This window comes from Solanum verrucosum, unplaced genomic scaffold (genome assembly GCF_900185275.1).
Source record: "Solanum verrucosum unplaced genomic scaffold, falcon-dt-bn FXZP01000252.1, whole genome shotgun sequence".
NCBI lineage: Eukaryota > Viridiplantae > Streptophyta > Magnoliopsida > Solanales > Solanaceae > Solanum > Solanum verrucosum.
The window spans coordinates 7,815,255-7,838,359 of NW_026019988.1; the positions used below are offsets into that span (position 1 = coordinate 7,815,255).

General features: G+C 33.4%; 4 protein-coding genes, 1 long non-coding RNA gene and 1 pseudogene across 7 annotated transcripts in view; 4 read left to right on the forward strand and 2 right to left on the reverse strand.

The window, feature by feature from the left end:
- The window catches only part of LOC125819049 (uncharacterized), a 41,053-nt gene that overhangs the window by 11,912 nt on the left and 6,036 nt on the right, over positions 1 to 23,105 (reverse strand). The window lies entirely within an intron of this gene.
- LOC125819062 (uncharacterized) lies at positions 922 to 23,095 on the forward strand. 2 transcript variants are annotated; one of them, XR_007442432.1, is made up of 3 exons: positions 922 to 936; positions 19,715 to 19,808; positions 23,049 to 23,095. It is a non-coding gene; the product is annotated as an uncharacterized LOC125819062 (long non-coding RNA). The 2 variants fall into 2 exon arrangements; XR_007442433.1 differs by lacking the exon at positions 922 to 936 and adding an exon at positions 10,033 to 10,047.
- LOC125819186 (U6atac minor spliceosomal RNA) lies at positions 3,376 to 3,513 on the forward strand (annotated as a pseudogene).
- LOC125819060 (zeatin O-glucosyltransferase-like) lies at positions 4,149 to 6,076 on the reverse strand. Its single transcript, XM_049498572.1, has 2 exons — positions 6,061 to 6,076; positions 4,149 to 5,609 (listed from the first exon to the last, which is right to left on the reverse strand). The coding sequence occupies exon 2, from the start codon at positions 5,590 to 5,592 to the stop codon at positions 4,288 to 4,290; it is 1,305 nt and encodes a 434-aa protein (XP_049354529.1). The 5' UTR covers positions 5,593 to 5,609; positions 6,061 to 6,076; the 3' UTR covers positions 4,149 to 4,287.
- LOC125819053 (zeatin O-xylosyltransferase-like) lies at positions 16,347 to 17,984 on the forward strand. Its single transcript, XM_049498567.1, has one exon. It carries the CDS (start codon positions 16,419 to 16,421, stop codon positions 17,853 to 17,855), a length of 1,437 nt encoding a protein of 478 aa, XP_049354524.1. The 5' UTR covers positions 16,347 to 16,418; the 3' UTR covers positions 17,856 to 17,984.
- Positions 19,963 to 21,133, forward strand: LOC125819057 (zeatin O-xylosyltransferase-like). Its single transcript, XM_049498568.1, has one exon. The coding sequence runs from the start codon at positions 20,051 to 20,053 to the stop codon at positions 21,131 to 21,133; it is 1,083 nt and encodes a 360-aa protein (XP_049354525.1). The 5' UTR covers positions 19,963 to 20,050.

Consider the following 23,105-nt stretch of genomic DNA (forward strand, 5'->3'; position numbering starts at 1 on the left):
GTAAAAACTTGTTGTGTCTTCAAATATTCCCAAAACTCTGGAGGATTATGCTCTCTAACTTAATTACTATCCTTAATCAGAGGCATCAGGTTCGAGCCTTAATCTGAAATCACCTTTGGCATGAAGTGTTGTACCTTTCAAAGTGAGACTTTTTGTCCGTAATTAGGATTAGTCAAACTCTAAAATGAATATCAAACATCGGATAAAACATTTACAAATTATGCCAAAAAAAATGTACTCCTTTAGACAGACAATGTGTGTTTTCTGATATTATGTAGTCCTGGAGCATTACAAGATCATTTTAAAAACAGACAAATATATAAAGTAAACAAAATACTTGAAAAGAGAAACCAAAAATGAAAAAAATCTAGAAGACCAATTATCACTAGTTTCCAAAACTATGGTGAATGGTCACAATTCCTCTGCAATCTGCACAACATACTTTTCTTACACATCCCATTTTTTTTGTCATGTAATGTCCTTTTGTTATGTAATAAGGTGAAAGTTACATAGCCAAGATAGATTTCTGTATAGAAAACATCCTTGAGGCGCAAATTATTAGTTCTGTCATTAAGCTATTGACAGCCTTAAAAACACATTCTACTTGACTAACTAAACTAAGATACACCCCGATCTACCACATGACATAGCAAGTGGTCTCAAACTCTTGTAGGAATAAGGGGTTCTTAATAAAAAGCTGAGAAAAGTGTTGAAAACACGCCTAAACTTAGCAAGAATTTAGAGGAGTATTTCACTCATGTTGCAAGATCGAGGGTGTATTTAAGGCTGTCAATAGCTCGGGAATAAAACTAATGATTCATGCTGATTTTAAGTGTGTTTTCAATACTTGTCTCTTTAAACAATTCTCATAGACTTAAAAGTTGTTGCCCTGCTTCTACCATGACACAAACTCAACCAGGAGAGGATCCAACAGAAGTACAAAACTCCGGTTTGTCGTCATCCATGTATAGCTGTGAGAATTTACAAAACCATGAAGTAACTATAGTTATGGTTCCATTTCCAGCTCAAGGCCATCTCAACCAACTTCTCCAACTTTCATGTTTAATTTCCTCCAATGGTCTTCCTGTCTACTATGTTTGTTCAGCCACACATAATCGTCAAGCCAGGATTCAAGCTAACGCCTTAAATCTTTCAGACATATCCAAAAGTTCACTTCCATGACCTTCCAACTCCTAAATTTGACTCACCATCACCTGACTTTAATGCCTTGAGCAAATTCCCATCACATCTTCAGCCATCGTGGGATGCTTCTATGCTTCTTCGCGAGCCCATTGCTTCTTTCTTACGCAATATTTCATCAACAGCAAAACGGGTCATTGTTGTTCATGATCTTTTAATGTCCTATAATGTTCAGGATGTTTCTTCTTTGCCCAATGTGGAATCCTATGTATTTAACTGCATTTCAGTTTTCACTTCATTCTGTTTGCAACGCTTATCGTGTGGGATGTCTATACAACATGAAGAAGAATTGCTTAAAAAGCTACCCTCCCTTGAAGGAATTGCTACAGATGAAGCCAGGGACTTTTCAGCTTCTCAGCGTCGGTATATGGATATTAGATCAGGTGATATCTATAATACAAGCAAAGTAATTGAAGGTAAGTTTCTTGATTTGTTGGCACAAGTAGCAAGTGATCAGAACAAGAAAAATTGGGAAATTGGACCAGTTTTGCCTACTAGACTAGATCGTATCTCGAATAGGGAAAATATATGTTTGCATTTGCTTAACAAACAACCTCCAAGATCAGTTCTTTATGTATCTTTTGGAAAAACAACTTCATTTTCCACTAGGGAAATCAAGGAGCTCGCGATGGGATTAGAGCAGAGTAAACAGAGGTTTGTATGGGTGTTGAGAGACGCCGATAGAGGAGATATCAAGGCATTAAAATCAGGTGATGGTGAGGCAAATTCAGGAGTTGGGATGTCATGGAAGTGGACTTTGGCTATGTCTGAAGGATTTAAGGCGTTAGCTCGAATCCTGGCTTGACGATTATGTGTGGCCGAGCCAACATAGTAGACAGGAAGACCATAGGAGGAGATTAAACATGAAAGTTGGAGAAGTTGGTTAAGATGTCCTTGAGCTGGAAATGGAACCATAACTATAGCTACTTCATCTTGTTTCAGTTTGCCAAATTCATGGTTTAGTAAATTCTCATGAAAGCGGAGTTTTGTACTTGTGTTGTATCCTCCCTGTGATAGGTAGAAGCAGGCTTATCTATATTCATCCTTCTGTATTTCTTCAAGGTATCAACTTTGAATTCTGTGAGAACTGAACAGAACTAGTAAACACATGTAAGACTTGGAAATTTCGATTAACCGTCTATAAAAGATGTTCTTGAAGTGTTTGTAGATTGAACAAAGGTTAGCAGAAACACGCCATCTTCGTTCAAATTATAGCAAATTCAATCAAAATCCCTTTGAATTACTCGAATCATGTGTCAGCGTGTGAGTGAGTATGTATGTATGTATGTAATAGGATAGAATAGGAAATCCAAACCTTTGAAAATGTGTGAAGATAAGAGGATAAGAGCAAATTCAGACCTTTGAAATGTTTGCTTGTGTGAAAGGAAGAAATATCCTGAACATTAAAGGACATTAAAAAATCATGAACGACAACAACTCGTCTTGCTTGAGACAAAATGTCCCTAAAGAAGGAAGCAATGGACTCGCGAAGATGCATACAAGTGTCCCAAATCAAGGGGATCTTAGCTATGTCCGAAGGATTTAAGGCGTTGGCTCGAGCCATTGCCTGATGGTTGTAGTTGGCTAAGCCAACATAGTAAACAGTGAGACCATAAGAAGAAATTAGACTACCATCCAGAGTTTTAAGCGTGTTTTCAATACTTCTCTCTTTAAACAATTCTCATAGACTTAAAAGTTGTTGCCCTCCTTCATGGATCAGTTGGTGGGTGGTCAAGAACTTTGTTTCTTCTCGCACATGAGCTCCCTCAAGATTGAACCATGTTGTGTTATGCACTGGTCAGTATTAATGGATCAATATTCTGCTGTTCTTATTGCATTTGATTGAACCATGTTGTGTTATGCTATGTAGACATTGACATTGGGACAGGATTCTGGTCATTCGTCATTGATTGAGGTGAGATTCTTCTTCAAGCTTCAGTAGAGATACTTTTGTCGAGTTCATAGAAGAGAGCCTCTCTTATTTCAAATATAATCTTTCAGGGATTTGCTGCTGGCGGTTTCATCTACATTTCAGTTGCTGGAGTGTTGGCTGAAATGAATAATAGTGGCAGGACGACGTTAGTGAATACAGTAATCCAACTTATCTTGCTGGTATCAGGGATGGCTGTTGCTCTTTGCATCTCTCTTATTGAATGACAGTATACGCTACTTCTTGTGTTCGTAGAGAGGAGAGACGGTTGTCATCTCCCCCGGCAGGGATGAGAACAGCCTTCAGGCGTTTACCATTTATGACACATCCAGCCAGACAAAACACATGTATCAAGACTAGTGTTAGACATCTTGAATATTTATATAAATCTACAAGCAGGGGAAAAAATTTACTCCTTCCGTTTCAATTTATGTGACATGTTTTCTTTTTGGTCCATCTAATATGGGGGAATTTCATAAATATGAGTGAAAGCATAAAATATTTTATAATCTATAATATAAACAAGGTAAATGAGTAAATGAGAATTCCTTTGGTGGCAGTTCTCCTGTAGTGAGGAAACTATGAAATAAGGAAGCACACTATAATGTAATGAAATACAGCAGTGTACAATGTGCATCGTTGCATATCTCCTTTTTCTTTGTGTTATGTTACTTCATATTCATACTCATAAGTATGCACATCTAGACACCTCAACTCATCAGTCATCTCCTTTGTGTCAGTTGTACACTCCAACTTGCAAAATGATCATCTAAACTCTTTCAAGATTTATAGTGTCACTTCAGCATCGGGTGTTCACGAGACACAATGGAGACAGGTTGAAGTATTTAGTTGTCAATTGAGGTGACTCTCAAAGTCGAGTTTGAGTATTTGTTTATGTATTATGCTTAACAGAAAACATCTCCCTGTTAGAACCAGATTAAGTTGTGCTCTTCAGTAAGAGAAATACAAAGAAATCATCTCACTGAGCCATAAAAAATTTCAGATACAGAACATTCAATGATCAAAGATATATAAGGTAGCATATATTAGTCTGAGCCAAGAAGCTGATAAAAAAGCAAGTTAAAAGAAAATAGTAAAGTAACCAAACTGCTTGAAAAGTGAAATTCAAAGAAGAAAGAGCTAGAAAGAAACCAAGTCTATCTTGTGATATGCGCGATGAAAGAATCCAACTCTATTTGAGAAGCTCCCCCTTTCTCTGTGGACTGTCTTACAGCTTCTCCCAATTCTTCTGCTCTTTTTCTGATCAGGTCACCTTCATCTGATGCCATCAACTTCCTCACGACATTCTTAATAGTGGATGCACTTACTACCTCCTCGCATTTCCCCCAATCTCTAACAAGCAGGCCTATTTTCAATATTTCCGTCACCAAGAAACCATTTATTGGTTGATCAGTGTGTATAGGCCAAGCAGCTATAGGCACTCCCATAGTAATACTCTCTAAGCAAGAGTTCCAACCACAATGACTCATGAACCCGCCTGTAGACGAATGAGCCAAGATTTCTGGTTGTGGTGTCCATTCTCTTACCACTAACCCAACCCCTTCTACTCTTTCCTCAAATCCTTCAGGCAATTCAACTTTTCTATCTTCCCCTTTAAAGATATCTCCTCTATCGGCATCTCTCAGCACCCATATAAACCTCTGTTTACTCTGCTCTAATCCCATCGCAAGCTCCTTGATTTGTCTATCAGAAAATGAAGTTGTTGTTCCAAAAGATACATAAAGAACTGATCTTGGAGGTTGTTTGTTCAGCCAATCCAAACATATATTCGAGATGTAATCGAATTTAGTAGGCAGAATAGGTCCAATTGCCCATTGTTTCTTGTTCAGACTAATTTCTGCTTGTTCCATCAAATCAATATACTTGCTTTCAATTACTTTACTTGTATTATGGATATCACCTGATCTAATATCCATATATGGATGTTGAGAATCTGATAAGTCCATAGCTTCATCTGTTGTAACTCCTTCAAAGGAGTGTAGCTTTTTAAGCAATTCTTCTTCATGTTGGCCAGAAATCTTTAAAAATAAGCACATCATAATATAGCATGAGAAAACTGAAATGCAGTTAAATATATAGGATTCAGCATTGAGCAAAGAAGAAACATCTTGAACATTGTAAGACATCATAGGATCATGAACAACGATGACTCGTCTTACTTTTGATGAAATATTGCGTATGAAAGAAGCAATGGGATCGCGAAGAAGCATAGAAACATCCCATACTGTCTCAAGATTTGATGAGGATATTAGTTCAGGATTTGGAAGGTCATGGAAGTAAAGTTTGGCTATGTTTGAAGGATTTAATGTGTTAGCTTGAATCCTGGCTTGATGATTATGTGTTGCCAATCCAACATAGTAGACAGGAAGTTGATAGGAGGAGATTAAACATGAAAGTTGGAGAAGTTGGTTAAGATGGCCTTGAGATGGAAATGGAACCATAACTATAGCTACTTCATCTTGTTTCAGTTTGCTAAATTCATGATTTTCTACTTGTGTCATGCCTAGAAGCAGGGCTATCAATATTCAATATACAAGGTAAACAACTTTGAAGTTTGTTCAATTTTTTGTAGAAGATGTTGTTGAAGTGAGTGTGTATATATATACTAGTGGTTAAAGGCGTCGTATAATTCTTTGAGGTTGTGTGTTCAAGTCCTACCAGCTTCATAATTATATTCATTTTCTTACTACAATCGTCGACACCCTTAATAATAATTCTGGGTCCGCTACTGTATGTATGTATGTATGAGGTTATCCCAATTTATGTAGTGTTTATTATTTTTCGAGAGAAAATTTGCGTTTTTCAAAATTTTTGAAATGAAATTTATATATTTGTAAATTACGTAAAGAGTACTATAAGTCACAATAATTAACAAATTAAAATAATTAAAAGATAAATGAAAAATTTACGATCAAAGATAGACTTGTTTGAATCTCAAAATTCAAAAATTATCACATAAATTAAAACGGAAGGAGTATTATTTTTGAATTATTGGATCTAGGTTATACAACATACTACTAGAAAGATTTGGAGATGTGGCAAAAAAAAATATGTGGTGCACATGTTTTGGAGTTTTGCATGAATGTTCACATGAAAAGACTAAAAGCTTATTTTAGCAAAATCTCTCATTTAAAAAGTTGATTGACTTATTTGTCCTTTTTAAGTTCAAAATTTTCCTCCATATGAAAAATTACTATAAGATATAAATGTAATTTTATATTACGATTAAACAAAACATTTTTCTATTAGGACTAAATTCATTGCAGAATACATATTATCCTACTAATAATAGGATCATAACATTAAATCTATTTCAAGCAAATTAAAAATAGGAAATTGCTACACGTTTAATATTTATTTCAAGGGAAAAAGGTAAAAAATGCCCTTAAACTATGTGAAAGAAATAAAAATGCCCTTCATTTGTAGTTCGATTCAAAAATATCCTTACTGTCAATATTAAGATCCAAAAATGCCCTTATTGTTATTTAATGAGTCAAAATGCTCATTTTCCAAATAAAATATATCATTTGTTTTCTTTTTTAATACATTCTTTTTCTAATAATATTTTTAAAATTACCAAATATTTATCTTACTTCAATTTAGAAAAAATAAAAATATTTCTTTATTTTATTATAATTATTTTTTATGATGGATATACTATGATCTTATATGTATGGCATATATTATCTATCGAAAGGGTACATGAAGTTATTCTATTTTAACTGATAAAATGAGATTAAGAAGAAAAAAAATTCCTACATTTTTATTTGTTAAAGTGATTTTAAAAGAAAGAAAACATAACCAGAGCTCTTTAATAATATGTTAATTAGGAAGAAGATATGTTTAAAAAGAAAAAAATATATTTATTCGAAAAAGGGCATTTTTGACCCATTTAGTAATTATAGAGGCATTTCTGGACCAAAATATTGACAGCAAGAATATTTTTGAGCTATACTATAAATGAAAGACATTTTTATTTCTTTCACATAGTTTAAGGACATTTTTTACCCTTTTCCCTTGTTTCAATCAATTTTCACGCACCTCATTGGTAAATTGTTACACGTTTAGTATTTATTTCAATCAGCACATCATTTATAATCTGGTGGCACGTCAATTCTACTTTAGTATTATTTGGATTTGGGTAAAGCTGTTTGTGGGGACATTGTCAAATGGACCAGTAAAGCTGACACGTTCTAATTTTGTTTTATTTTATTTTTATTATATATAGTATTAAAATTGATATAGAAACGCGCAATCTCTATATTAAATCAAAATAATTATGAATAAGAAAATATTGCTAACAAAGAAAGCCAGACAATTAATACGAAAATCAACACACAAGAATAATTTTAAAAAAATTGTAACGACATATGGTAACAAATATCGAAGAGCAAGACACTACATGAATAACACTAATACTACGACATACATGCATGGTGTTTGGACTATCACCAAGCCTAATCTCATGTTGAAAATTAAGCCCAAAAATGTCAACTACAGTAAAATCTCACTAAATTAATACTCGATTAATTAATAATCTCTCTAAGATAATAATTTCCTCTGATCTCGGCTTGGGCCAATGGAAAAAATCACTCATTTCAATAACATAATAAGATAATAAATTTTTCAGAAGATCCCTATATAAATATATAGTCCCATTAATATTATAAATTAATAATTCTTTAAAAGTACAAATATATCTAAGAAAATTCAGTGAAATATGATTCTATTTTGTTCTATTTTTTGTTAAATTTTAAATCTAGTTGAAGCTTATCTCTAACTTTTCTTATTGCATCCAAAAATTTCGGTGTTGTCTTTTCTAATTATACCATAAAATTGTGAAGAGTTCTAGATGCAAGTGTTTCCTTACGCGTAACGGGTTGCAAAGGTATTGTATCATCTTCAACTTTATCATCAACATTGTTTTTCCAATGATATCAATAATTTGTTTTAAGCTCTGGACCTCTGGACATGTAACGTCCATTTATTGCAGGAACTGAGATCTTTAATCATGACCTTAAGTTCATGAACGACGTTTCCACAAGTGGATTCTTTCAAATTCTTTGAGATTTCATCCCTAAACAATTTTTTCAGTGTCGACACACTCCTTAAATTAATAAATTTTAATTTATCGATTAAATAGTATCTCTGCAAAATAATAATATTTCATAGTCCCGCCTATATTAATTTAGAGAGGTTTGATTGTACCTGCTAACATTTTACCCCAATCCGCAACCTTTGTACCCTCTTATCTAAGGTCATATCCTTAGTCAGGAGCATATCTAGAGGGGGTGCCGTGGATTCACGTGAACTCATGCTCCCCTCTCTAGATCATATATAGCAGTGTTATCTTTTTTTTAAAATATTTAAATTTAACTGTGTGAAGCTACGTTCAAAGTATCATATAATACTACGATGATGAGTGGGTGCACCTCTCTAAGTAAGAATAATTATTTAAATCTTTTATCTATCTCATCTTTTTGAGTAACACCTCTCTAAGTGGTTATCAGTTACACTTTTGGTGTTTCAACTATTTTTTCTTTTGTTTTTTCCTTCAAGTTTTCAAATTTTTCAAGTGTGTAACATTAAAAATTCCTAAAATTTTTAGCACTATAATATTTTATATATTAAATGAAATGTGTGTTCTAAAATTATTATATATTTTGGACCTGTGAAATTCAATGAAGGTTGATGTACTTCCTCATTTCCATTTTACTTTTCGCGTTTACTATTTACATCTTGGCAAGAGAGATAGTCCTTCTATTTGTATAATATGGTGCTGTAGCTATTTTCATGTGATTCTATTGGTCTCTCGATGAAGAAAATGACTTATGCGATAATAACTATTAGTACTTTTGTAGTTGAGTGAACATCTGAGAAATCATAGTGAAAGAATTGAAAAGTTCATCACAGCTGATTTTCCCAACAAATAGTAAAAACTTGTTGTGTCTTCAAATATTCCCAAAACTCCGAAGGATTACACTCTCTAACTTAATTACTATCATTAACCAGATATATCAGGTTCGAGCTTTAATCTGAAATCACCCTTGGCATGAAGTATTGTACCTTTCAAAGTGAGACTTTTTGTTCGTAATTAGGATTAGTCACTCCAAAATAAATATCAAACATCGGATCGAAACAAATTATGCCAAAAAAAAAAATGTACTCCTTAAGACAGACACCGTGTGTTTTCTGATATTATGTAGTCCTGGAGCATTACAAGATCATTTAAAAAACAGACAAATATATAAAGTAAACAAAATACATGAAAAGAGAAACCAAAAATGAAAAAAATCTAGAAGACCAATTATCACTATCTTCCATAACTATGGTGAATAGTCACAATAGTACTTCTGCAATCTGCACCACATACTTTCTTTCCTCACATCCAAATTTTTTTGTCATATGATATGTTCTTTTGTCTTGTAATACCATGATTGATTTGTGTATTGAAAACATCCTTAAACTTGGCGCAAATTATTAGTTTTATCCCCAAATTATTGACAGCCTTAAAAACACTCTCTACTTGACTAACTAAACTAAGATAATACACCCCGATCTACCAAATGACATAGTAAGTGCTCTTAAACTCTTGTAGGAGCAAGGGGTTCTTAATAAAAAGCCGAGAGAAGTGTTGAAAACAATCCTAAACTTGGCGAGGATTTAGAGGCGTATTTCACTCATGTTGCAAGATCACAGGTGTATTTAAGTTCAGTTAGTCAAGTGAAGGAATGTTTTTAAGACTGTCAATAGCTCGGAAATAAAACTAATGATTCACGCTAAGTTTTAAGCGTGTTTTTCCATACTTCTCTCTTTTAAACAATTCTCATAGACTTTACAGTTGTTGCCCTGCTTCTACCATGACACAAACTCAATCAGGAGAGGATCCAACAGAAGTACAAAACTCCGTTTTGTCGTCGTCCATGTATAGCTGTGAGAATTTACCAAACCATGTAGTAACTAAAGAAAATGTTTGTATTGTATAATTATAAGTGTATAGGACGAAGATATATGTATTTGCATGTGTATATACAATTTTCTCTCGCTTTATACAAACAGAAGTGCAATTTATACATTTTGTTTATGTTTGTATAAACGAGAGAGGCGAGGGTGGCGAGCGAGATTTGGGAGAGTCGCGAGCGAGATCTGGAAGAGGGAAACAAAAATATATGTATATATACAATTTCCCCTCGCTTTATACAAACACAAACACATTTTATACATTTTTATTTGTATAAAAGCGAGAGAGGCGAGCGAGACTGCCACCAAACGAGAGTGGCGAGCGAGATTCCACCAGGGAGAGTGGCGAAAATAGCAATAGTTTGCTATAGGGTACAATTAAATCAAAGTATATTTATAGCATTTAATTTGAATTAATAGTTTGCTATTATATACAATTTTCCCTATAAAATTCAACCAGAATAACATCATTGTAGTTAAAGACAAAATCAATCAATGTATAAATAAGATCGTTATAGTGATATAATTTTATATAACGCATACTGATTATAATATGGTCAAATATAATATAACATGAAAAATCAATTTTATAAAAAAATATAGCACTATAAAAAGGTCTGACTATACGTTTGTGTATATAATAACTTGGACAAAATAACTTGACTTTGTAATAGCATGACACGAAACATTTTTTTATTCGGACTTCTTATTGAGCGTAACGAAATCAAGGTTTAAACCCGCCAATAATTGAGGGATGAGTGGCTGGCAAACATAGACTAAAGAGATGGATTAAGACATATTAAAAAACTAGGCAAAATGGTCTGGTGGATACCTATACTTGTACCCGTTTGTATTGTGAACCCTTCTACTTAACCCTTTGTCATATGAACCCTTACACTTAATAAAACACAATATATCAAACCCCTCTGACCATTGACCATGCTTATGTGGCATTAATATGGTTGAGTGGCAAGAGAGTGAGACCACACGCCTATTAAGGCAAGTGAACATCATATTTAAATTTTAAAAAATATTTAAATTAAAAGAGTAAAATAATAAACATAAAAAAGAAAATTGAAACCCTTCTTCTTCACCAAATGACCCACTTTTTTCAGCCATCTCCATTTTTTTTCCAACCCTCTTTTTTTCTTGTGTAAATTTCATATATGACATATATTATAGTACAATTTTCAAGCTATAACAGTAGATTTAAACTTTCAAGCTATAACATTAAAAATTTCAGGTTATAACAAGTTAAAAAAAAAGAAATGCTTTTATTAATTGGAAAAAACTTTAAAAATAAATAAAAAGATAAACGAAAATTTAAAAAAAAAACGGAATTAGAAATAATAAAGTAAAAAACTGAAATTGTGGGCTGTAATTTAATTTGAATTTATTGTAGATAATTAATGATTAGCATGAAATAAGGGATCCAAACTAATTAAGAATATTCAGTTTCCTTAATTCACTCTAATTTGTTAAAATTAATTCAAAAATCTGATTTTAAAAATCAATTTCCATTTATTTAATAAATGATTAATCTATTTATGATTTTTTATTATTAATTAATAATATGTAATTAATAAGGGAAAAATGAAAAAAAAAAAAAAAAAAGGGAAATAGGGGTGTCAATTAAATTTGAATTAATTTAAGATAATTATTAATTAGCATGAATTAAGGAATCTCAAACTGATTAAGAATATTCAGTTTCCTTAATTCACTCTAATTTGTTAAAATTAATTCAAAAATATGATTTTATCCATTTTTCTTCCACGTTTCTCTCTCTTCAATTTTCTTCCAGAAATTTTGTCACTGGCGATTAATTGAAGTTTTTTTTTTGTTTGAAAAATCCTATTTTTTTGTGATGGATAACTACGTATCCATATTAATTAAACATGGCGGAAGATGGGATCCTTCAGGTTAGTATTTTTAATTGTTTACTATTTGTATTTGGATTTCAGTGAAATGAAAAAAAAAATGAAACTGTAAATCATATTTTGTGATTTTGTTTTTGTACATCGTCACTATATTGAATGTGATATATTTTTTTGTATAAACAATACGTTTTGTTCATAATACGTATTAACTGTTGCGAAATGTATAATATTAGTGATTTTCTGTTTTTGTGATTGTTTTGTGTAATTTTTTTTCTTAAAGTATAAAATAATTGTATATTTATGAATGAATTTAATAGAATTATTGGAAAGAAATTTGTAAGAAAATGTGTTTCGTAAGATGTAAAAAAAGTTATTTGAATTTTTGACGAATTGTATAACAAGTGTTTTAAGTTGGTATTAAATTATAAATTTTAGTGTGTTATATTAGATGTTGTCATTTCTAAAGTAATTAGTGAGTTAGAAATGAATTATTTGGTACGATAAGATATAGATATTTGTAATGTATGATTATTGTTGTATGAAATGTATATTAAGAAAGTATGAAATTTGTCTGAAAGCGTGTCCAGTAATCTGGAAAAAAAGTTATTTGAAATTTTGACGAATTGTATGATGATAAGTGTTTTAAGGTTGTATTAATTTTGAAATTTTATTGTTAACATTTTTGTATAAATTTGTGTGACATTAATGAAGTATTTTCGTAAAAAAAATGCACATATTTGTTGTATGAAATTTGTATTAAAATTGTATGAAAGTGTTTGGAATGTACTATTTGAATGATATTTGTATGAAATGTTTTTTGATTGAATATAAAAATTGTTTTGTAATGTTCTGTCTGTCTGAATGATATTTGTATTTCGAATTGTTTGTTTATAATGTGAGACTAATTTATATTTTTTTTAATGAAACAGGGAATTATGTCGATTTTCAAATGGAGGGGGTTTGCTGATGTGAAATTCAAAAGGTCAAAAGTTACTTGTAGTAGATGTCGTCAAGTTGGACATAACAGGAAAACATATTCAAATTATCCTATGCAAAAATAATGAATGTTCATTTGTTAAGACTATATATAATTTTTATTTTTTTTGTTGGTTATATTAATGTTTTGGTTTGATATAAAACATAATAATTTTGTGTTTAGCGTACTGGTTATTATTTATACATTGTTCATTCAGTTATCATACAGAATGCATATTGTTATAAATTTAGTGCTTGATATTGTGTTTCAATTTATACACGATTCATTCATTAAGTCCACAAAATTCATACATTTGTTACTAAAAATTGTTCCAAATTAAGTATATTGTATATATTAATAATAATTATAAAAAGTTAATTATGTAATTCACTCCAACACTAGTTTAAGGGTTGGTCATACATATATTAATCATTTTAATTCATGAGAAAATAAGACAAATGTGAAAACACAATTCATAACATTTGTATATAAAAATCATACCACGATTAAATACAATGTCCAAACATTTAATATTAAAGTCATAGTAATAGATTTCATACACGTGTCAACTAATGAGTAATCATATAGAAACACACTCATACACTGTTCATTCAGTAATCATATAGAATGCATACTGATACAAATTTATTGTTAGATGTTGTATTTATTATTTATACACTATTCATTCATTAATGACACAGCTTGCATATCGTTAATGATAAAATTTGTTCCATATTAAAGATATTGTATATATTAGTGACTAATTTAAGTTGTAGTCGGACATATATAAATCATATTTAATTCAAACGAAAATAAGACAAAATACAACTATATAAATTATATCATGACTAAATACAAATATCCAACATTTAATATTGAAGTCATAGACATATGCATATAAAATGTATTTCATACACGTTTCATCCATTCGTTCTACAAATTAAAAACACAGTGCTACTTTAAAAAATAGTGTATCAGAACTGTATGAAATCTGTATAATGTTTTTGTCCTGAACTTATAATATCCAAACATAATAGGTTAGTGCATGTCAGTCACCATGTGTACAATTAACAACACAGTGTTACAATTTTTAGAACATTCAAAAGAGAATCAAAAGGTGCAATCAACTATTTTGATAACATATTGTAGTATATATCATCAAATACTTAAACAAAAAAGAATTATCCAAAAGTTAAACAAAAAAAAATTATCCAAAAATTAAAAAAATAATATGTATTTCTTAACCAGTGAAATTTGTCACTAATATTGACATGAATAATTACATCGTCAACAGTGTCCCATGGAATGTTGGCAAGCAATTTGAAGCCTCTAATGCATTGTCCAACATCGTGGTTGGGGGAGATGGATCTCATGCCGTAATTTGACTCTCTCCACTGTTTCTCAATGTTATTGACTCACGACATAAACCAACAATCAACAGTGTTGTATGATAATGGACTTGAAGAGTAATTAGCCTTCTTTAGCAGATAATACATAATGCTATTGACATGCTGTTACCAACAAAATTCGAATCTGAGTCGGAATCAGACTTTGGAGGGGTTTCAACAAGTTTTTTCCCCTTCCTCTGAGGATTGCTCAAGGGATCTCAGTCTGTTGTAGTCCGAGGATCTGATGAAAGTGGAGCCTTTTCACTGGAATAGGCTTGTTGAGATACTAGTTCAAGACCTTCTTTAATCTGTAAGAGAACATGAGAAATAAGAAATCCATCATGAATTTGAAAGGAAATTCCTTCCAACATATAATGTTATTTAACATTAGACTTGCCCCAGCAGACTGGGTAATCAATTTTGATATTGGACTAGATGAGAAAGAATGGAGAAAGTTTGATAGTGGGTTGTGGGTTGAGTCGTGTGGGAGTGAAGAAATGTATGGGATGGTGGTGTGATCAATGATTGGGGATGGTAACAGTAAACAAGGAAAGGAAATCCCTAAAATTGGGTAACTGAAAATTTTAGTTTTTTAAAAAAGGAAGTAAAATAAAATTAATGATCTATTATTAATTAATAATAAAAAACTATAAATAGATTAATAATTTATTAAATAAATATAATTTAATTTTAAAATAAAATAAAATTTAACTGATATGTCATAGCCCGTAAATAATCTGTTATAAGCAAAAAGTAGGTTTAAAACCCGTAATATTTACTCTTAAATGTGTATATGGGGTGATTTTCCTTTTTTTCTTTCATTCATCTTCTTTAGGTGGTCTGGTACACCAGAGGTGGCGAGGAGTATGCTAGTACACCGGAGGCAGCGAGAAATTTTCTGGCCTTCTGGTACACCGAAAAGGATGGAGAGCATAGGGGGTCCCTGGTTGTTCGCAGGAGTCGTCAATGGTACGGAAAAATGAAGACGGTGGAGAGGGGAACGAGGCTGGTGAGGGGCAATGAGCTGGTGCGGCAGCTTATGGTTTTTGGATTTGTGGAGGTTGGAGAAGGATGAGGTAAGAAAAATGGTGAAAGTGTGCGACGAAGACAGAGACAGATGAAGGAGAGAGTACTTGTGGTCTCGCCGGCAAGAGGAGTGGTGGCAGCGGCAAATTTCTCCGGTGATTGGGCCTTTTCACGATGAAAATGGCTGATATAGGGAGACCCAAAATTTTAATTTAGAAGAATAATTAATTTGTTTTTGTAAAGTTTGAATCAAAACTTTATGATTTTGGTCTAAAAATAAATTATTATAAAAAATAAAAGGGAAAATGCATAAGTACCCCCCAGCCTATACCCGAAATCCCAGAGACACACCTAACCTTTACTAAGGTCCTATTACCCCCCCCCCCCGAACTTATTTTATATGTAATATTCTACTCCTTTTTTGCCTACATGGCACAATCTTGTGGGCCCAGCGCATGTTGACATTTTTTTCAAGGATAGTGCCACGTAGGCCGAAAAGGGGTAGAATATTATAGATAAATTAAGTTCGGGGGGGTAATAGGATCTTAGTAAAGGTTAGGTGTGTCTCTGGGATTTCGGGCATAGGCTGGGGGGTACTTATGCATTTTCCCAAGATAAAAAATGATGTGGCAAAATTTATCTTACATGGAATGTGACATCAGCGCGATTGAGAGACACGATGTGTTGAAAGGGTTCAACATGCTGAGTTTAAATGAGTTCGGGAGTTCAAATGACAAAGGATAAGTAGAAGGGTTCACAATACAAACGGGTACAAGTATAAGGGTCCACCAAACCATTTAGCCTAAAAAACTACTAATATTTTCAATGGTTTGGATTTGTTAGCCTGTCCTTTTTGCTTCCACAACACAAACTGTGTAAGTCAATGTTATTATTTCATAAATATAATATTATTTATCATTTCAAGAACAACTTCAAAATTTTACAAGTTCAAATCTCATAGACTTCAAAGGGAGGATCTAACAGAAGTACGAAATTTCTATTTTTATAAATCAATCGTAACACAAGCTCAATCAGGAGACATGGAGGATCAGATAGAAGTACGAAATTCCGATTTTTCCAAGTCCATGTGTAGTAGCAACTTAAAACAAGATGAAGTAGCTATAGTTATGGTTCCATTTCCAGGACAAGGCCATCTCAATCAACTTCTTCAACTTGCTTGTTTAATCACCTCATCATATGATCTTCCTGTCTATTATGTTGGCTCAGCTACACATAATCTTCAAGCTCGGATTAGAGCCAACGCGTTAAATCCTTCAGACATAGCCAAAATTCATTTCCATGATATCCCAACACCTGATTTTACCTCCCCTGCACCTGATCCTAATGCATTGAGCAAATTCCCATCACATCTTGAGCCATCATGGGATGCTTGTATGCTTCTTCGCGAGCCTATTGCTTCCTTCTTATGTGATATTTCCACAAAATCAAGACGAGTCGTTGTTGTTCATGATTCTTTAATGTCCTATAACGTTCAGGATGTTTCTTCCTTGCACAATGCGGAATCCTATATATTTAATTGCATTTCAGTGTTCACTTTGTACTGTATTATACGCTTGTCTGTTGGAATGTCTGTTCCACTTGAAGAGGAATTGCTGAAAAAGTTACCTTCCCTTGATGGAATTATGACGGATAAAATTAGAGATCGCGGAGCTTCTCAGAGTCCATATGTAGATATTAGATCAGGTAATATCCATAATACAAGCAAAGTAATTGAAGGTAAGTTTCTTGACTTGTTGACACAAGTAGCAAGTGATCAGAACAAGAAAAATTGGGCAATTGGACCAGTTTTGCCTACTAAACTAGATTGTATCTCGAATAGGGAGAATATATGTTTGGATTGGCTTAACAAACAACCTCCAAGATCAGTTCTTTATGTATCTTTTGGAACAACAACTTCATTTTCCGATAGAGAAATCAAGGAACTCGCGATGGCATTAGAGCAGAGCAAACAGAGGTTTGTATGGGTGTTGAGAGACGCCGATAGAGGAGATATCTTTACTGAGGAAGCTAGAAAAGTTGAGTTGCCTGAAGGGTTTGAGGAAAGAGTAAAAGGGATTGGGTTAGTTGTAAGAGAATGGGCACCACAACCAGAAATATTGGCTCATTCGTCTACAGGCGGGTTCATGAGTCATTGTGGATGGAATTCTTGTATAGAGAGCATTACTATGGGGGTTCCTATAGCTGCTTGGCCTATGCACTCTGACCAACCAATGACTGGTTTCTTGGTGACGGAAGTGTTAAAAATAGGCCTGATTGTGAGGGAGTGGGAGAAACGCGAGGAGTTGGTGAATGCATCCACCATTGAGAATGTTGTGAGGAAGTTGATGGCATCAGAAGAAGGTAATGTGATTAGAAAAAGAGCAGAAGAATTGGGAGAAGCTGTAAGGCAGTCCACAGAGAAAGGGGGAGCTTCTCGAATGGAGATGGATTCTTTCATCGCGCATATCGCAAGATAGACTTCATTTTCAAGTATTTTGGTTACTCCCTTAAACTTTTATGCCTATGGGTGAGATGATTGCTTTGTATTTCTTTCTTAACAGACACTCAATCTGGTTTTAACATGAATAAATGTTTGCCTATCTTAATCTGTTTATTGTTCTAATTAGAGTAAAAAAGCATCTTTAGAGTTGTCTATCGGAAACTACCTCTCATGCTCAACACCAATTTTAAAAGCACACATGACGATCGAGCAAGATGCTAACTTTCAGACCTGTACATGTATTATTTAAATGGTTAAATCATAAATGTGATGCGAACATGTGAAATTTTCAAACTTGCTAACTAATTTGGATAACATCACCATTATTGATGAGCAAACATTCATTATAATATCAAATACATGTTGACTTCAATGGTGATGAAACTTTGAACTTGTAGACATGTTATCCAATATAATAAGCAAATTAAAATTTAACATAAGTCCAGCTATTTTTACCTTGTAAATAATACATGTTGAACTAACTTGGAATTTTCAACAACACCAGCTGAAAATTAGGATCTTGCTCCTCAGATGTGTTTACAATTAGCATTTTAACTTTATATTTAATACATAGTTTCTAGTTCATGACAGTAAATTAAATAATATCATGAACAGACTGACATTATATATATTCACTTGTTAAAGCCTAGTTATAATTGAGCATTTAGATAACACCAAACTACCTCTTGTGATGAATGTCCAGGAAGCTGTGAAATTCATCGAAGGTTGATGTACTTCCTCATTTCCATGTTACTTTTCGCGTTTACTATTTACATCTTATGCGATAATAACTATTAGTACTTCAGTAGTTGGTGAACATCTGAGAAATCACAGTGAAAGAACTGAAAAGTTCATCACAGCTGATTTTCCCAACAAATAGTAAAAACTTGTTGTGTCTTCAAATATTCCCAAAACTCTGGAGGATTACACTCTCTAATTTAATTACTATCCTTAACTAGAGGCATCAGGTTCGAGCTTTTAATCTGAAATCACCCTTGGCATGAAGTGGTGTACCTTTCAAAGTGCGACTTTTTGTCCGTAATTAGGATTAGTCACTCCAAAATGAATATCAAACATCGGATCAAAACAAATTATGCCCAAAAAAAATGTACTCCTTTAGACAGACAGTGAGTGTTTTCTAATATTATATGTAGTCCTGGAGCATTACTAGATCATTTAAAAAACAGACAAATATATAAAGTAAACAAAATACATGAAAAGAGAAACCAAAAATGAAAAAATTCTAGAAGACCAATTATCACTACTTTCCAAAACTATGGTGAATGGTCACAATAGTACTTCTGCAATCTGCACCACATACTTTTCTTTCCTCACATCCAAATTATTTTGTCATATAATAAGTCCTTTTGTCTTGTAACAAGGTGAAAGTTACATAGCCATGATTGATTTTTGTATTGAAAACATGCTTGAACTTGGCGCAAATTATTAGTTTTGTCCTTAAACTATTGACAGCCTTAAAAGCGCTCTACTTGACTAACTAAACTAAGATACACCCCAATCTACCACATGACATAGCAAGTGGTCTCAAACTCTTATAGGAGCAAGGGGTTCTTAATAAATAACCGAGAGAAATGTTGAAAACACCCCTAAACTTGGCGAGGATTTAGAGGTGTATTTCACTCATGTTGCAAGATCGCAGGTGTATTTAAGTTCAGTTAATCAAGTAAAGGGGTGTTTTTAAGGCTGTCATTAGCTCGAGAATAAAACTAATGATTCACCTGAGTTTTAAGCGTGTTTTCAATACTTCTCTTTTAAACAATTCTCATAGACTTAAAAGTTGTTGCCCTGCTTCTACCATGACACAAACTCAACCAGGTACAAAACTCCAGTTTGTCATCGTCCATGTATAGCTGTGAGAATTTACCAAACCATGAAGTAACTATAGTTATGGTTCCATTTCCAGCTCAAGGTCACCTTAACCAACTTCTCCAATTTTCATGTTTAATCTCTTCCTATGGTCTTCCTGTCTACTATGTTTGTTCAGCCACACATAATCGTCAAGCCAGGATTCGAGCTAACGCGTTAAATCCTTCAGACATAGCCATAGTTCACTTCCATGACCTTCCAACTCCTAAATTTGACTCACCATCACCTGACTTTAATACCTTGAGCAAATTCCCATCACATCTTCAGCCATCGTGGGATGCTTCTATGCTTCTTCGCAATCCCATTGCTTCTTTCTTACGCGATATTTCATCAAAAGCAAGACGAATCATTGTTGTTCATGATCCTTTAATGTCCTACAATGTTCAGGATGTTTCTTCTTTGTCCAATGTGGAATCCTATGTATTTAACTGCATTTCAGTTTTCACTTCATTCTGTTGGCTAAGCTTATCTCGTTCGATGTCTATGCAACATGAAGAAGAATTGCTTGAAAAGCTACCCTCCCTTGAAGGAATTATGACAGATGAAGGCAGGGACTTTTTGACTTATCAGCACCAGTATATGGATATTAGATCAGGTGATATCCATAATACAAGTAAAGTAATTGAAGGCAAGTTTCTTGATTTGTTGGCACAAGCAGAAATTCATCTGAACAAGAAGCAATGGGCAATTGGACCTATTCTGCCTAATAAACTCGACCATATCTCAAATAGGAACGATATATGTTTGGAGTGGTTGAACAAACAACCTCCGAGATCAGTTCTTTTTATATCGTTTAGAACAACAATTTCCTTTTCTGATAGGGAAATCAAGGAGCTCGCGATGGGGTTAGAGCAGAGTAAACAGAGGTTCATATGGGTGTTGAGAGACGCCGATAGAGGAGATATCTTTAAAGGGGAAGCTAGAAAAGTTGAGTTGCCTGAAGGATTTGAGGAAAGAGTAAAAGGGGTCGGGTTAGTGGTAAGAGAATGGGCACCACAACCAGAAATCTTGGTTCATTCATCCACTGGCGGGTTCATGAGTCATTGTGGATGGAATTCATGCATAGAGAGTATTACTATGGGAGTGCCTATAGCTGTTTGGCCTATGCACTCTGATCAACCAATAAATGCTTTCTTCGTGACAGAAATGTTGAAAATAGGACTGATTGTGAGGGAGTGGGAGAAACGCGAGGAGCTGGTGAATGCATCCACCATTGAGAATGTCGTGAGGAAGTTGATGGCATCAGAAGAAGGAGACCTGATTAGAAAAAGAGCAGAAGAATTGGGAGAAGCTATAAGGCAGTCCACAGAGAAAGGGGGAGCTTCTCGAATGGAGTTGGATTCTTTCATCACACATATCACAAGATAGACTTCATTTTCAAGTATTTTGGTTACCACCTTAAACTTTTATGCCTATGGGTGAGATGATTGCTTTGTATTTCTTCTTAACAGATACTTAATCTGGTTTTAACATGAATAAATGTTTGCCTATCTTAATCTGTTTATTTGTTCTAATTGGAGTAAAAAAGCATCTTTAGAGTTGTCTATCGGAAACTACCTCTCATGCTCAACACCAATTAGGATCTTGCTCCTCAGATGTGTTTATAATTAGCATTTTAACTTTATATTTAATGCATAGTTTCTAGTTCATGACAGTAAATTAAATAATATCATGAACAGACTGACATTATATATATTCACTTGTTAAAGCCTTGTAATAATTGAACATTTTGATAACACCAAACTCGCCTTCACTTCTAAAACTTGAGCCATATCGAAAAACACCATAGGTTTTATCATGATTATTGCCTTCTACCTTTACTATATCGACTCTACATCAGGTTCTCTGTTGTCATGGGAATCACATGAATTGCGGTTACCATCTTCTAGATCTCAACAACTAATCAAAATTGATTCAGAAAAACAAACAAAATTGTTGGTTACGTGTTTATGTGATCATTGTGATTGTGCTTGCCCTTGTGATGAATGTCCAGGAAGCTGTGAATTTCATTGAAGGTTGATGTACTTCCTCATTTCCATTTTACTTTTCGCGTTTACTATTTACATCTTGGCAAGAGAGATGGTCCTTCTATTTGTATAATATGGTGCTGTAGCTACTTTCATGTGATTTTGTTGGTCTCTCGATGAAGAAAATGACTTATGCGATAATAACTATTAGTACTTTAGTAGTTGAATGAACATCTGAGAAATCACAGTGAAAGAATTGAAAAGTTCATCACAGCTGATTTTCCCAACAAATAGTAAAAACTGGTTGTGTCTTCAAATATTCTCAAAACTCTGGAGGATTACACTCTCTAACTTAATTACTATACTTAACTAGCGGCATCAGGTTCGAGCTTTAATCTGAAATCACCTTTGGCATGAAGTGTTGTACCTTTCAAAGTGAGACTTTTTGTCCATAATTAGGATTAGTCAAACTCCAAAATGAATATCAAACATCGGATCGAAACAAATTATGCCAAAAAAAAAAAAATGTACTCCTTTAGACAGACAGTGTGTGTTTTCTGATATTATGTAATCCTGGAGCATTACAAGATCATTTTAAAAACAGACAAATATATAAAGTAAACAAAATACTTGAAAAGAGAAACCAAAAATGAAAAAAATCTAGAAGACCAATTATCACTAGTTTCCAAAACTATGGTGAATGGTCACAATTCCTCTGCAATCTGCACCACAGACTTTTCTTTCACATCCAATTTTTTTTTGTCATGTAATGTCCTTTTGTCTTGTAATAAGGTGAAAGTTACATAGCCAAGATAGATTTCTGTATAGAAAACATCCTTGAGGCGCAAATTATTAGTTAAGCTATTGACAGCCTTAAAAACACACTCTACTTAACTAACTAAACTAAGATACACCCCGATCTACTACATGACATAGCAAGTGGTCTCAAACTCTTGTAGGAGCAAGGGGTTCTTAATAAAAAGCTGAGAGAAGTGTTGAAAACACTCCTAAACTTGGCGGGAATTTAGAGGTGTATTTCACTCATGTTGCAAGATCGAGGGTGTATTTAAGGCTGTCAATAGCTTGGGAATAAAACTAATGATTCATGTTGAGTTTAAGTGTGTTTTCAATACTTGTCTCTTTAAACAATTCTCATAGACTTAAAAGTTGTTGCCCTGCTTCTACCATGACTCAAACTCAACCAGGAGAGGATCCAACAGAAGTACAAAACTCCGGTTTGTCATCGTCCATGTATAGCTGTGAGAATTTACCAAACCATGAAGTAGCTATAGTTATGGTTCCATTTCCAGCTCAAGGTCATCTTAACCAACTTGTCCAACTTTCATGTTTAATCTCCTCCTATTACTATGGGA

Excerpts from the sequence above, each read along its gene's own strand:
- LOC125819060 (XM_049498572.1), bottom strand. The coding sequence starts at position 5,592 with ATGGTTCCATTTCCATCTCAAGGCCATCTTAACCAACTTCTCCAACTT.
- LOC125819053 (XM_049498567.1), top strand. The coding sequence starts at position 16,419 with ATGGAGGATCAGATAGAAGTACGAAATTCCGATTTTTCCAAGTCCATG.
- LOC125819057 (XM_049498568.1), top strand. The coding sequence starts at position 20,051 with ATGCTTCTTCGCAATCCCATTGCTTCTTTCTTACGCGATATTTCATCA.